Source organism: Alexandromys fortis, unplaced genomic scaffold, assembly GCF_014885135.2.
Source record: "Alexandromys fortis isolate MF-2015 unplaced genomic scaffold, M_Fortis_MF-2015_v1.1 scaffold_84, whole genome shotgun sequence".
In the NCBI taxonomy this organism is placed as follows: domain Eukaryota; kingdom Metazoa; phylum Chordata; class Mammalia; order Rodentia; family Cricetidae; genus Alexandromys; species Alexandromys fortis.
The window spans coordinates 2,891,254-2,906,117 of NW_026068017.1; the positions used below are offsets into that span (position 1 = coordinate 2,891,254).

At 46.4% G+C, this 14,864-nt stretch overlaps 1 protein-coding gene across 1 annotated transcript in view; it reads left to right on the forward strand.

Moving 5' to 3' along the window:
• Positions 1-8,207, forward strand: part of LOC126514099 (NACHT, LRR and PYD domains-containing protein 1a-like) — a 34,493-nt gene extending 26,286 nt beyond the window's left edge. The window contains 6 exon segments of the mRNA XM_050162809.1: positions 431-654; positions 2,308-2,567; positions 3,040-3,165; positions 6,270-6,411; positions 7,103-7,147; positions 7,550-8,207. Coding sequence (XP_050018766.1) covers positions 431-654; positions 2,308-2,567; positions 3,040-3,165; positions 6,270-6,411; positions 7,103-7,147; positions 7,550-7,848 — 1,096 coding nt within the window. The 3' untranslated portion in view covers positions 7,849-8,207.
• The last annotated feature ends 6,657 nt before the right edge of the window (positions 8,208-14,864 follow it).

Below are 14,864 nucleotides of genomic sequence, written 5' to 3' on the forward strand. Positions count from 1 at the left end.
AAAAAAAAAAAAAAAAACACCAAGAGCTGAAAATGTAGTCAATCAGTAGAACTCTTGCCTACCATATAAGTGTATTGAGTTTGACCCCCAGAACTTACACACACACACACACACACACACACACACACACACACCTATTTCATCACCTTCATCATCATCACAGGAGCAGCTGACTGCACTAGGTGTGTGTTACCTGTAAGTTGGCTCTAGATCACTCAGTACCCACAGGTCTACGAGATTGGCTCTATTTACAGATAAGGAAACTAGAAGTCAGAAGGCTAATACTTTGTTCAGGCTCCACACACAGAGAGCAAAAGAGCCAGAACTCAGAGATTTGACTGAAGACGGTGTGTCCATAGCCCTGTACCAGATCTGCATCTGGCGTGTCAGCAGATCTTGTCCAACTCATATCTGTTTCTGCATCTTCCAGAGTTCAGTTCCCTATGGCTGGCTCCTATCACTGGCCCAGCACTGGTCTTCGCTTTGTGGTGACAAGGGCAACGATCATAGAGATAGAATTCTGTGCCTGGAGACAGTTCTTGGGCAAGACTCCCCTGGAGCAGAGTCACATGGTGGCTGGGCCTCTGTTTGACATCAAGGCTGAGCAGGGAGCTGTAGACTCTGTGTATCTGCCGCATTTTGTGGCTCTCCAAGGTAACCAAGGGAAGTATAGGCAGGATGGCGGTGGTAGTGGGAGGTCTTCCCGGTCACATAGGAGAATGGAAGATGATAGAGGGGGTGATGAGGAAAGAGCTCCTGTCTTTCTTAGAGAGACACAGAGGGTCATGAAGGTAGAGCTTACCTGAAAGAGCCCCTAAGTAGGAACTGATGTCCTCAGCTGCAATAATTTTAACTCCTTTTATTTTTCTTTGTGTCTTCCAAATCATGCATCTCCATCCCATTCATTCCCCCATCCCTTCATATCTGCTCTCTGCGCGTGAAACATCCTCCTGCAATTAAATAAAATTTAAGTGGAAAAAAATCAGTCTCATCATGTAAGCTTCAGTGTGACACGCTGAGTCACACCACATCCACGTATCTTTACTTGCAAGTGTTCATTACAAAGAATCATTGGTCTTGTTCAAGGCCTCTGGTTTCTGCTACACTGTTAATTCTGGGCCTCAGTGGAACTCCTCTCGGATATCCTGTTGGTACCCTGTGTTGAGGAGATCCTTCAGCTTCGTGTTTGCTGAACCAGTCCCTACACAATGCTCCAGCAGATCACAGATGGGGTGGATGTTGTGCTGGGCCAACTCATAACCCTGGTTCTGGGCCTGGGTTCTTTCAGGGTTGCTCAGCCCTTCAGTTCTCCCTTGTCCTCACCACAGGATAAGCTCTCCTGCACTGTCTTGGTGAGTTCACCCTTTGTGCTGAAGAGCAAGAAGTGGGGCCAGTTCTCCTGCTTTCATGTCCATAGGGTCGGATCTCCCACACTTACACCTTCAGGTCAGCTCTAGCGTGAGGTGCAGGGGAGACTCTCCCAAGTGCTGCAGCTGATGAGGGGCAGGGGCAGCTCTCCCACCTGCCTCAAATATTGGTAGGCAGGGGGTAGGGTGAGGGAGAACATCTCTCCACTGCCCGGGCTACCTATCAGTAGCAATATTAACTGGCATTTCTTAAGTGCTTTTTACATATCATATCCCTTTGGCTTCTAACAGGAAATGGGATAAATTAAGCTATTTTAAGAGATTTTTCTAAAGACTATGTACCAAGTGAACTAACAAGCAACTGTTAGTACCAAAGTCTGTCAGCATGTGAAAACCATTACCATCCCTACAGGCATGGAGAAGATGGGGGTCACCAGCTTTCATTAGAGAACTGGAGATCCATCAGCTGGGCCTGGGAAATGAAATTTTCCTCCAAGAAATTAGGGGGTCTTTGAATGCAAAGGAATCTACCCAAAGCCTACTGAGCTGCAGGTCAGATTTGGACAGGGATGAATTCACCAAACTGGTAACAATGTCTTTTGAGGTATCCTGGGAAGGCCAAGATCAAGGTGCCAGTGTATTCAGTGTCTAGAAAAGAATATTCTCTTTGTAAATGGCATCTTCTACCTTTTCCCTCAAATGGCAGAAGAGGCCCTTTGACTCTTTCCTAAGCCCATTCAAGAGGGTACTACATCCATGTCCTCATTGCCTCCCTAAAGATCCGCCCAAATTCATTCCCCTGGATTAGGATTTTGAGAGGTCAGGGTCATTCATACCTCCCCCAGAAGGTCTCTCTGAGACTGAGTCCTGGGCTTCTGCTATCTCAAGCCTGGCTCAGTCAGGCACTTAATCTATGTCTTTTGACTCCATTCTTGGACAGAAATTCAGGACACCTCAAACTTCCAAGTGGCCCACTTTCTGAAGGACGGGGTGGTCTTGGAGACGCCAACCGAAGTGGAGCCACATTGCACAGTTCTAAAAAAACCCAGCTTCTCTACCATAGGAGTGATGCTAAAAATAATCCCTGTCACCCGGCGATTCCTGCCCATCACCTCTATCACGTTGCTCTACCATCAACCTCATGCTGACGAGCACAAATTCCACCTTTACCTCATCCCCAATGACTGCACTATTCGAAAGGTAACACAGAGAACCACAAAGGCCCATCCATGAGACGCAGTCAGAGAGTATCCCAGTGGGGTCCTCTCCTGGGGGTCAGGGTGGGACTCTAGTGAGCGGTCCCTGGTGTGCTCAGCTTTGGTCTGGTTCCCTCAACCCCAAGTCTCCCCTGTGTCTACAGCTCTTTCACTCATCTCTGCACAGCCTTCTATGGCTTCTCTCATGGCATTAGAAGAACGGGGAGGCTCCACGCCCAACCTACAGCCTTTCCCTCCCACTTCTTCTCTGTCAGCAGCTCTATGACCACTGTGAACATGGAACAATCTAGAGTGGGAAGGTCTGTTCAGTACATGGGGAAAAGGGCTGCAGAGGTTTAGTTTCCATCCCCACCACCCTCACCCCCACTTCTGTGCACACACACAAAAGAACCAACACCTAACCTTATTCGATGAGATTATGTAGAGAAGAAATCGTTGTCTGTTATCTTCCTTAGGCCATAGATGATGAAGAAATGAAGTTCCAGTTTGTGCAAATACACAAGCCTCCCCCGATGGGCTCCCTTTATGTGGGCTCTCGTTATACTGTGTCTGGTTCAGGGACTATGGAAATTACACCCAAGGTAAGCAACCTGATACTTGCCCTTCACCAAGGTCAGATGCCAGGCTTGGGAAAACCTGTAGGGTGGGTCTCCCAGGAACTCACACTTGAGGTTTGGAGGAAAGCGATTGAGATCCACCATGAATAGACTAACTAACTAGATATGGATGAACTAAGTTGGGGCACGGTAGTGTTTAGGGTATACTGTGCCAAAGCCATGGAGTCAAATGAACCTGGCTTATTACTCATCATAGGGCATCTCAGTAAAATGGTTCTAGAAAGAAACCCTGTAGGATGTCTGTCATTTTGTAATTGGCAGGAAGGACTAAGGAAGCCTATTTCCTCTGTCTTGGGTATTGTTACAGAGCAGGGACAATTCCATGACTGATCTCAACAAACTGAATGCTATCATGGTTAAACCAAAGCAAGTAGAGTATTGGAATTGTTGAGCATGCAAGACTCATGTAGTGTGTGCTGTAAGGTTGTTTGGGATCCTATGGGCTCCATGGTAACCTGTTTAAAGAAGATGCTCTGTGAATGTCCAGTGGAAAAGCAGTAATACGGCTGGCCTGCAAGCCTTGGAACATTTTGTACCAACACTGAGATTTAGCTCTGAGTCTGAGATTCTTCCAGGACACCAGGGTCTGCTTTTGACTTTTTCCCTCTCAGTGTATCCTCTCCCAACAGTCTTTGACCAAAAGCTACTGAGCATTAATCTGCATTCCCCAAATGTCCATAACTCTCAATGGTGGTCTGTGGCTGAACCAAAGTTAGATATGTGTGAGTTCAGTCTGAAACATCTATCAGGACACTGGCTGGCAACAGTACTTGAGAACCCAGACAAGCCTGGTGCTGGCACACTGCTTTAGTCCCAGCTCCTGGGAGGCAGGGACAGATGGATCTCTGTAAGTTCAAGGCCAGCCTGGTCTACAGAGATAGTCCAGCACAGCCAGGGCTACACAGAGAAACCCTGTCCAAAAAAAAATTAAATTAAAAAAGCCTAAAAACTAAAAAACAAAATGACAAAACAGGGGCTGAGGAAATGACAGCAAAGTATGATTTCACAGAAGCATGAAGGCCTGAATTAAGTCCCCCAGTACACAGGTCAAAAGCTGTATGTAATTCCAGTGCTGGAGACACAGAGACAGGAGGATCCCTCAGGAAAGCTGGCCAGCCTAGCAAAAACTAAGGTTGGGGCCTTATGAGCAAGATGGCTCAATGGATAAAGGCACTTGCCACCACACCTAACAACCTAAGTCTGGTCCCTAGAGCCCACATGGTACATGGAGAGAATTGACTCCATCAAGCTGTCTTCTGACCTCCGTATGCACACCGTGGCACATGTACACACACACACACACACACACACACACACACACTGATGGTCCTGTTTAATATTGAGCTAGGTGACAGGTACTGAAAAGGAGGTGATGTCTGCTTTTGAGTCAGAAATTAGGAACCAAAGGATAAATTGGCAAGCTGCTCAGTTTGGAGCCCTCCTGCACAACAGTTCCTAACAACTGATAAGAGAGAGATAATCTGTTCATTCAGTGGGTGTTAACCTAGTGCCATGGATATGCTTCAAGGAAGTTAGGTCAGTGGAGCCAACAGATAGACCTGCATGAATAAGAGTAACCAGTACCACTGAGAGCTAGCAAGTAAATACAGCATTGTGAGAGAGTGACTTGGGATCAGTTCTCAATTGATCAAGATCGATTGTAGGATCTGCACTTACCAGAGAATGAGTTGGCCACTTTCACTGGCAGTCAGAGAAACACCTCTGAGAAGATGCCACTTGAGTTGAGGCCTCAGTGACATAAAGACTTGGGGCATGTAGGATTCTGAAGTGCATCAGACACAGAACATGTGCAGAGGCACAGAGGTGAGAGCAAGCTTGAAATACCTGGGTGTCAAAGAGGAGGTCAGCGTGGCAGAGTTGGTGCCTGTAGCAGAAAATGGGGTCGCACTAGAGATAACATCTCCCAGGGCTCGTTGGTCCATTTGACCCTGTTGCAGGGTTTTGATTTTGTTCAAGTACATAAATCATAATCATAAACATTCTGCAGGACTTCATTTACTCTGATAAAGATGTGTCTAGCACTAGGAGAGAAGGGATGACAAGCAGGCAAGAGCGGAAGTAGAAACGAGTCAAAGGCTGCAGATGAGAGGCCATGGTAGCTTAACTAAGGCAGCAGTCATGGAGATGAATGGTTGACAGATTCAGGAAACTGACAGCACAGGAAACTGTCAGGACCAAAAGGACCATGAGTCTTTGTGGCAGGTATCCAAATCGATCTTGTTAGTAAAGACAACAGGCTTTGATAGATAGGTTGTTATGGGAAGAAAAGGAAGAGGAGGTTACAGATGGTGCCTAGATGGGAGTATCCAAATCAATCTTGTTGGGAAAGGCAACAGGCTTTCATAGACAGGTTGCTATGGGAAGAAAAAGAAACAGGTTACAGATGGGGATCTGAGCACTCACCAGAAGGTTGTACAATTTTCTGAGTTTGAAGAGACTTGGGAAGGGCATTCTTGAAAGACAGTTGGGAACCAAGTCTTCTGTCTTGGATTGGATCTGCCTAGGAAAAGGGATAGGTGTAAATTTTCTGTTGACTGGAAACAGTTTAGGTTTAAGACTTGTTAGGAATGAAATTTTGTACTGAAGGAATAAGGGCTTAAGTTCAAGATAAGAAGTAAGGAGAGAACATCCCAATTAAAGATGGACAGCCAGGTGGTTGGTGGCACATGCCTTTAATCCTAGCACTCAAGAGGCAGACAGGTAGATCTCTGAGCTCAAGGTCAACCTAGTCTACGGAGTGAGTTCCAGGACAGTCAGGGCTATAAAGAGAAATTCTGTCTAAAGGAAAGAAAAAGATGAAGGGGAAAGTGTTTGGCTTAGAATATGTGAGCACTGCTTCGAGAAAGAGCCCTGAGCTGGTCCATGGAGTCTCTTCAGGGCTCTCACCCTTCTGAGGTAGGACATGTTGTCAATGCTGTTGATTGACTTCAACGGGAAGGAAAATGTCCTTCTGAGATGGAGTAGGACCTAAAAGGTGTTAAAGTGGGAAAAGCCTCATCTTCAGAACAAGCAATGGCTTCTCACACAGAGGTCCTTGCTCTCTCCAGGAACTGGAGCTGTGCTACCGGAGCTCCACGGAAGCCCAGCTCTTCTCAGAGATCTATGTTGGCTGCTTAAAATCAAGGATCCGGCTGGAAATAAAAGACAAGAATGCTGATGCTGTCGTTTGGGAAACTGTGTTGAAACCAGGTAAATGCAGGACAAATCCAGGGTGTACACACGTAAGAGAAAGATCTATGGTGGGCCAGGTGATAAGAAATGTCCCCAGAGAAAGGATGTGGCTCTTTAAGTTACAGAGACTCGATTTGATCAGAATTTCAACTCTTCCAGAAGTCCCGAGTTTGTTTCCCAGCACCCATGTTTCATGACTAGTTATAACTCCAGCTCCAGGGGATCCAGCACCCTCTTCTGAGCTCTGCAGGCACCTACACTCATGTGCATAGGCACACACACAAGTATAATTTAAAATTACAAAAATAATTCTTTAAAAATATTAAAGAGGAAAGGGACTAGATTTCTATTCAAAGTATCAAGTACTTAAAACTATCCTCTGACTTGGTTAGTTCTCCAGGAATTTAATTCAGGCTAAGACAGGCTAACATGGGTTGAGTTGATGTTGGAAGAAATTGCTATTTAGAAACTATCCTTCTTTTTATTAGTCTAAAATTATAACTTCCAGCTTCCGCTTCCTAAAGACATAAGGAAAAGATCCACCTAGATTTTTTTCTATGGGTCCATCCTTCCCTCATGCCGGATTCTGACAGAGTTCGTCTGCAGCTTGTTCTCAGAATCCAGGCATCTAGATGAGAGATTCGGGATATGTTGTGTGAGTTCATAATAGCCCTGTTATAGATGCTGCTTCATCTCTCCTTTTTTCTAGGGGACCTCAGACCTGCATCCACTCTGGTCGCTGCAGCCTCTACAGGTCAGTAGCACCTGCCAGACCAGATGAGGTAGTGGGAATTTCAGGGTACATGCACTATCTGGCTCTGGAGGGAAAGGAAAGAAGAAAAGAGGGGACCCTCTCTTTGCAGGCCTCACCAGGGTGGGGTTGGAGAGCTCTACATCCAGAGTCCCCATGCTCCTCACTGCGCCGTAACACACCTCACTCACAACCTCAATCATGGGCCCTTCCTGTTCCCATGGGGTGTCAGGCTGGACGCTGACATGAGGGTAGACGAGGGGTTTCTCTGGTAGTCACAGGCTTTCCAGAGTGAAAAGGAAGCCAGTGACACAATGAGATAAGAACCAGAAGTGGAGAATGAGCCAGGAGAGACTCCAGTGGGAGCCTTGCTTGGATCATCACCAGTCTTGCCTTCACCCACAGTTGCCAGACCCTCCCGGCACTTTGTGGACCAGCACCGGGAGCAGCTGGTGGCCCGAGTGACATCAGTGGACCCTGTCCTGGACAGACTGCACGGTCAAGTGCTGAGTGAAGAGCAGTATGAGATGGTTCGTGCTGAGGCCACCAATCCCAACAAGATGCGGAGGCTGTTCAGCTACAGTCAGTCCTGGGACCGGGCCAGTAAAAGTCAGTTCTACCAAGCTCTGAAGGAGACCCATTCTCACCTGATCATAGAACTCTGGGAGGTGTGGGCCAGGGATCTTGGGGAATGGGTATCCTGAAAGCTCAACAGCTGAAGCCTGGGCCTTGAATCACATTCCTGCCTGATCTTTCTTTTGGCCTCAATCCCACCATCTGTGATCCCTCTTGGTCTGTAAAGCTTCCAACAGTCTTGCCAGCTGCAGAACGCATTCTCAGAGATGTCATTATTCCCTCTGGACAGCCTACCTGGGAAAGCCAAGGGGGCCATCTGGGTGACTGTGAGACATCCTTGGCAGTGGGCATACTTTATCAGTCCACTCAGAATGGTTTACAGTTTAAAACTTAAAAATTGTTTGTTTCTGGAATTGTCCATGTAACATTTTCAGGCCACACTCTACTTTGTGCTAATTAAAAACCCTGCCTTTAAAAAAAAAAAAAAGACTAGAGTATACAGCGGGCACTGAGCACAATATCTTGATTTCACTGCTTAGTGGGTGAGTGAAGGAGACCAACATTCCACAACTATATGGCTAGGAAACGTAGCACTGTATACAAATGTCGGGGGGATGGAGGGCCCCCATTGGGAACATTCCAGTGCCCAGCAGACTCAAGCCTAGAGGACAAAGAAGCTGCAGACAGCAGACTGCTAACAATGGTTAAAACAGTAGCAGCAGCCCTAAACAGAAGCGAAGAGCCCCACCACCACCACCACCACCACCACACACAGAGCTACTGAGCCCACTGCTACGGAGAATTCAAAGCTCTTTCATTTTAATCTCATTTAAAGCCCTGATGAACTAAGTGAGCAGCCTGGACACTGTAAGCATCTGCAAACATCACAGCAGAAACCTCTACAGTGTTTCCTACCTCTGTGGAAACAGAGACTGGTGAAGCTCTGGGGTCTTTCCACCACTGGGTTTGATAGCTCTTCTCTGGTTGGTGCTATTTCTTTACCTTATTTGCATATTCACATTTAGCCAGCTAGGATCTAGCTAGCATCCTGACAACCAAGTCCATACATTTCAGGGCTATAAAGCCAGAACTATTGCAAGAACCCATGGAAAAAGAGGAAAGAAAGACTTCCAAGCCTGGTGCTCCTGCACTCCAGAAAAAGAAAAAAAGAAGTCCTTTGTACTTCAAAGAGCCAGACTCCCAAACACCTACCTCAGTCATAAAGAGAGCAGACTTGCAGGAGGTGCCTGCACCTGAGGTTTTTCTGTCCTGGGCAAAGCCAGCTTCCAGGACTCAGTTGTTTCTGCATCAGCCTCCAGGACTTGGCACTGGCTGGGTGGCAAAGGGGAATTTATCCCTGTGACTATTTCCAGCCTCCAAGAACTTCTGCTTCAGAGACTGTGGCTCCAATCTTCCAACCTTCCAGACCCTCTGGAGACAGGAGAACAGGAGACAAGAGCTCACGCTCCTCCTGTAGGTACCTACGGACTTCTCCACAAGGGACTGCTCTTGGCTGGCCTCCCAGTGCTCTGCAAGCCGCTGAGCTGGAACACTCCCCTTAGCTGGAACACTTCTCAGAACTGTTAAGAACATCCCACTGCTATGGAGAGTTCAAACCGGTTTCATTTTAATCCCATGTGGTAGTCTGTTTTAAATTTTGTTTTGTTCCCCTTGAACCTTGCCAATCCCAATTTGAAAAATAAAATGCCTACCATTTGTACTCAATTCTGTCTACCCACTCCATCCTTGAGGAGAGAGGGACAGGAACGTGGTAGGGGACAGAAGACAGTCTCCACCTACCACTTGACAAGCATAAAAAAGAAAAGAAAATTAGGAGGCAAAAACCATGCCTCAGTCCCATCTACTTCATAAGTATAAGGAATAAGCCAAATAAACCTTTCCTCCCCCAGTTGCTTTGGCCATAGTGTTTAATCACTGCCATAGTAACCCTAAGACAGAAATTGGTACCAGGACAATGAGGTATTGCTGTGAGAGACCTGACCATGTGTTTAGGGGAGGATTGCAGGACTTTGGACTAGAAAACTCACTCATTGAGCTTGGGGGTGAGGGTGGGGGGGGGCTGTTCTGTAGGAGCTTGGAAGATAAAAACGTTGATGAACTTTAGAAGTCTGAACTGGAGCCTGCAGTTCTAGAAGATCTGCCAATCTCTCCCCTGGGGAAGGAGGGGAACCCAAAAGTGCTGAGTCCTCCCACTTGGGCATACAGGAAACCCAGGACCTGCTAAAGTTTCTAGTGGAAGCAGCTAGCCTTGGGCCTTCAGAGCTTGCCCGCTTCTGCCACCTGCAGGATGGAGCCGCAACAGCAGCCATAACTCTGAAGAGGGCTGAATGCAGAGGAGGAGAAGGCAGACAAGAATCCAGGAGGGGAGCATCAAAGCTGAGAGCTAGAGTGAGGGCGTCAATGAGAGCCTGCATCCTCCTAAAGACTAATGTCACCCATAGACAAAGGCACACTCATACACTCACACACTCGCAAATAGTTCCTTGATTAGGTTTCCAGGGTCCAGACAGCCGATATGGTAACACAAGTTGTTCTAAATAACTTGGTGCCTACCCAAGATAAACGAGTGCACACAGCCATACAAACACTTGTAAACAATTGGCCAAGAAGTTAAACCTTTAATAGTTAAAAATCTAGACACAAGGCAAAACCCACTAACAGATAAATAGAAAAATGCTTTGTGGTGATATGCACATGGCAGAATACTGTATTAAAATTAGCAATTATGAATAAACTGCTGGAACCCACTTATGAGTGAGTACACACCACGTTTCTCCATGGGTCTGGGTTACCTCACTCAGGATGGTTTTTTCTAGTTCCATCCATTTGCATGTAAATTTTAAGATGTCATTGTTTTTATCTGCTGAATTGTACTCCATTGTGTAAATGTGCCACATTTTCTTTATCCATTCTTTGGCTGAGGGACATCTAGGTTGTTTCTAGGGTCTGGGTATTACAAATAATGCTGCTATGAACATAGCTGAGCAAACGTCCTTGTGGTATGAGTGTGTATCCTTCCCGTATATGCCCAATCTGGGGTCTTGCGGTAGGTTGATTTCCAATTTTCTGAGAAACTGCCACACTGATTTCCAAAGTAGCTGTACAAGTTTGCACTCCCACCAGCAATGGAGGAGGAGTGTTCGCCTTACTCCACATCCTCTCCAGCATGTTATATCATTGGTGCTTTTGATTTTAGCCATTCTGACCAGTGTAAGATGGTATCTCAGAGTCGTTTTGATTTGCATTTCCCTGAGCACGTCCTTAAGTGTCTTTTGGCCATTTGCGATTCTTCTGTTGAGAATTCTCTGTTTAGATCTGTACCACATTTTTTATTGGATTATTTGGTAATTTGATCTCTAGTTTCTTGAGTTCTTTATATATTCTGGAGATCAGTTATCTGTCTGATGTGGGGTTAGTGAAGATCTTTTCCCATTCTGTAGGCTGCTGTTTTGTCTTATTGACCGTGTCCTTTGCTTTCCAGAAGCTTCTCAATTTCAAGATGTCCCGTTTATTAATTGTTGCTCTCAGTCTGTGCTACTGGTGTTATATTTAGGAAGTGGTCTCCTGCACCCATGCATTCGAGGCTACTTCCCACTTTCGCTTCCATGAGCGTCAGTGTGGTTGGATTTACACTGAGGTAAAGCAAAGGATAACCAGCTTATAGTCTATGATCCCTGAGAAGCAAAGAAACAAGGAGAACCCTAAGAGAAGCATACATGGACAACCGCACCCCCCCCCCCCCCGGGAAGGGGAAACTGACAAAATCTCCTGAGAATATTAGGAAGGGAGGAGAAGGAAGGGTGTTAAGGGAAGGAAAGGAGAGGGATAAGGAGAACATGAGGGAATGGGATGCTCAAGAAGGGGGAAGGACAGTGCAGGAGAGAAAGGAAAGATATCTTGATTGAGGGGGCCATAAAAGGGCTAGAGAGAAACCTGGCATTGGGAAATTCACAGGAATCCACAAGGATGACCCTAGATAAGACTCTAAACAACTGTGGAGAGTTCGCCTTCCCCTGTAACCAGATTGATGACTACCTTAATTGTCATCATAGAACTTTCAACCAGCCACTGATGGAAGCAGATACATAGATCCACAGGGAAGAAGTGGGCCGAGCTACCTGAGACCAGTCCAAGAGAGGTAGGAGCGATAATATGAGCAAAGGGGTGAAGACCATGGTGGTGATGCCCACTGAAACAGCTGAGTAGTGAGAGCTCACTGACTCAGGACTGATTGTGGGAGAACCTGCATAGGACCAAACTAGGCCCCCTGAATGTGAGGGACAGCTGTGAGGCTTAGGCAGTCTGTGGGCCACTGGCAGTGGGACCAGGATTTAGCCCCTAGTGCTTGAACTGCCCTCTAGTAGTGTATTCTTTTTGGAGGGATATCTTGCTCAGCCTACATATAGTGGGGAGGCCTTGGTCTTACCTCCAAGCGAAGAGTCTGCCTTTGTTGACTCCCCATGGGAGGCCTTACCCTTGGGGGAGGAGTGAATTGGGGGGAGGGGGGCGGGAAGGGTGGAGCAGTAGGAGAGGAAGGACTGGAAATGGGATAGCTATGTAAAATGAGTAAAGGTTGTATTTTAAAAAAATCTTTAAAAAAATAAACAAACAGATAACAAAATGAAAAGAAAAAAATAAACTACGGGGACGGAACAATGACTCAGCAGTTAAAAACACTGGCTGCTCTTCCAGAGGCCCATATGGCCCACAACTGTCTGTAACTCCAGTTCCAGGGGATGACACCCTTGCACAGACATACACAGGCAAAATACCAATGCACATAAAATAAAAANAAAAAATAAACCATCGAGGGTAAAAGGGTGGGAGTGTGGACCTGGAAGGGATGGGAAAGTGAGTATGATTAGGTGAAATTCCCAAATAATTATTTAAAATGTTATGTTGGAGAGAGGGGGGAAAAACTACTAAAAAAAGGGGTTATAAAATTTTTGAAAAGAAAATATTAAATTTAAAATGCTAGAGGGGAAATAAATCCCTACTACATGATTCCAGTTACAAAAAAAAAATAGCTTAGAATACTACATTAGAGCCTGAGAATGAACTGTTTTAATCATCCAGCCCCTCTGTTACTCACTGCTGTCCTTTCATGCAGGCTCCCTCCTTGGTGTTGTAACTGCCTTAGCAGAAGCCGTTGCCAGATAAAGCTGCCTTGCTAGCCACCAGAACTATAGGCCACCCGGCCTCGTGTATTGTGTTATAATAACAAAAGTCATAGTGCCACATGTCTGTTATCCGAGCTACCTGGGAGACTGAGGCAAGAGGCTCACAAGAACTGGAGTTCAGTCTGGGAAGCAAAGTAAGACCACAGAGGTCTCCCTGAGATGTGCCTTCATCGCGGGGACCAGGGTTTTTTGTTTTGTGGGCGATAACTATTTTGGGGAGATAATCATATTCAGAAGAGGTTATTGCTCACTACTGGCTGCTAGAGGAAGTATGGGGAGGGACAAAAAGGAGTGAGTCCAAAGGAGCACGAAGATATATGAGAAAATGTACTGTTAGGATTGTAATGATGGTGGCTTCATTTTATATGACAAAGCATTTAATTTATGTATATATACATAGCATGCCACTATTATATTCAAATATATTGAAACGGTAAAACAGCTTAAGGTGAGGAACTTGCCGCTGAGGCAGCTCATCCCATTTTCTGTCCAGCTTTGGCTCTGTTCTGCAGCGAGAATGATTGGAGCCACATGTCCAATGATATCCCTGCACCAGCTCACGTTACAGTAGGATTAACACTATGTGAGATGACTAACGTGCCAGACTCAGCACCGCCAAGATTTCCTGGAAGCCTGGCCACACCAGGAAGAGACGCGCTGGAACTATGTGAGAAGATTCTGTCCTCCCACTAACTGGTCACACCGCCCACGTGCTGGAGTCTCGCAGTGGCTTCACCATGGAGCCCCATTAACTGGTCACACCACCCAAGTGTTGGAGTCCTAGCCTGTTCTCTGTTGTTATAACAGAATACCTGAAGCTTGGTACTTTGTTTTTTAAAGACTGGCATATAGTTCTAGGTAGGCAGCTTTATCTGAAGATGGCTTCCGCTAAGTCAATTACCGCACCATGGAAGGAGCCTACATAAAAGCCCAGCAGTGTCAATGGTACTGAATGCTTCTAACAACTCACTCTTGGGAACAAATCTACTCTTCAAAGATCTACCCCTCTCTGAAGAAATCAGCATTAATCCCTTCTAAATATGATTATCTTCCACGTAACAGTTATCTGCCCACAAAACAAACAAAGGGAGGAAACATGGCCCCTGAAATGAAGGCACATCCCAGGGAGACCTCTGTGGTCAAGGAGCCAGGCACATGCTCACAAGGCAGATTCATTCATACACCAAGGATCTCACTTATAGAAGAGGTCCCCTGCTGTTCCTAGGAGGGCCTGTCTAGGGGCGCTAGGGGGCGCTATGTTTTCATTTCACTCTGCTTCATCTATTTTTGGTTCTCTGTCAGTTTTTGTTTTTGTTGTTTGAGACCAGGTCGAGAGCCCAGACTGGTCTTGAACCCTTTGGGTAGTTGAAGATGATGCTGAACTCCTGGTCCTTCTGCCTCCACATGCTAAGTGCTGGGTTGTAGGCATGCCCTGCACTGAGCAATCACTGGTGGAGTGAGCAGAGTTAAGGTGACCTCAGAGTGAAAGGAATGAAGGACTAAGGTGGTAGGGGCAGAGGGTTATGTGTGATGGCTATTCTTGGTTGTCAGCATGACTATATCCGGAACAAACTACAATCCAGAAAGGAGGACACACTTGGGATTCGGATCTCGAGGCAGGAAGACAACATGCCTTTGATCCAGATCTTGAACCTGGAAGACACAGGCTTTTGAGCTGGATCTTGAGGCGGGATGACACAATCCTTTAATCCAGATCTTGAGACGGAAGGCACACCTTTAACCTGGGTCACACCGTCTGCCAGAAGCCTATATAAGGACAATGGAAGAAGGGAGGCCGAGTATTCCTTGCCTGCTTGCCATCTCCTTGCCAGTGCATTTACTCTTTCACTGGCATCGGAGCCCACTTCTTCAGGACTCCAGCACACACAGAAGACCAGCTGAGACACCAGCCTCGCGGGACTGAGCAGCTAATGGATTCTTGA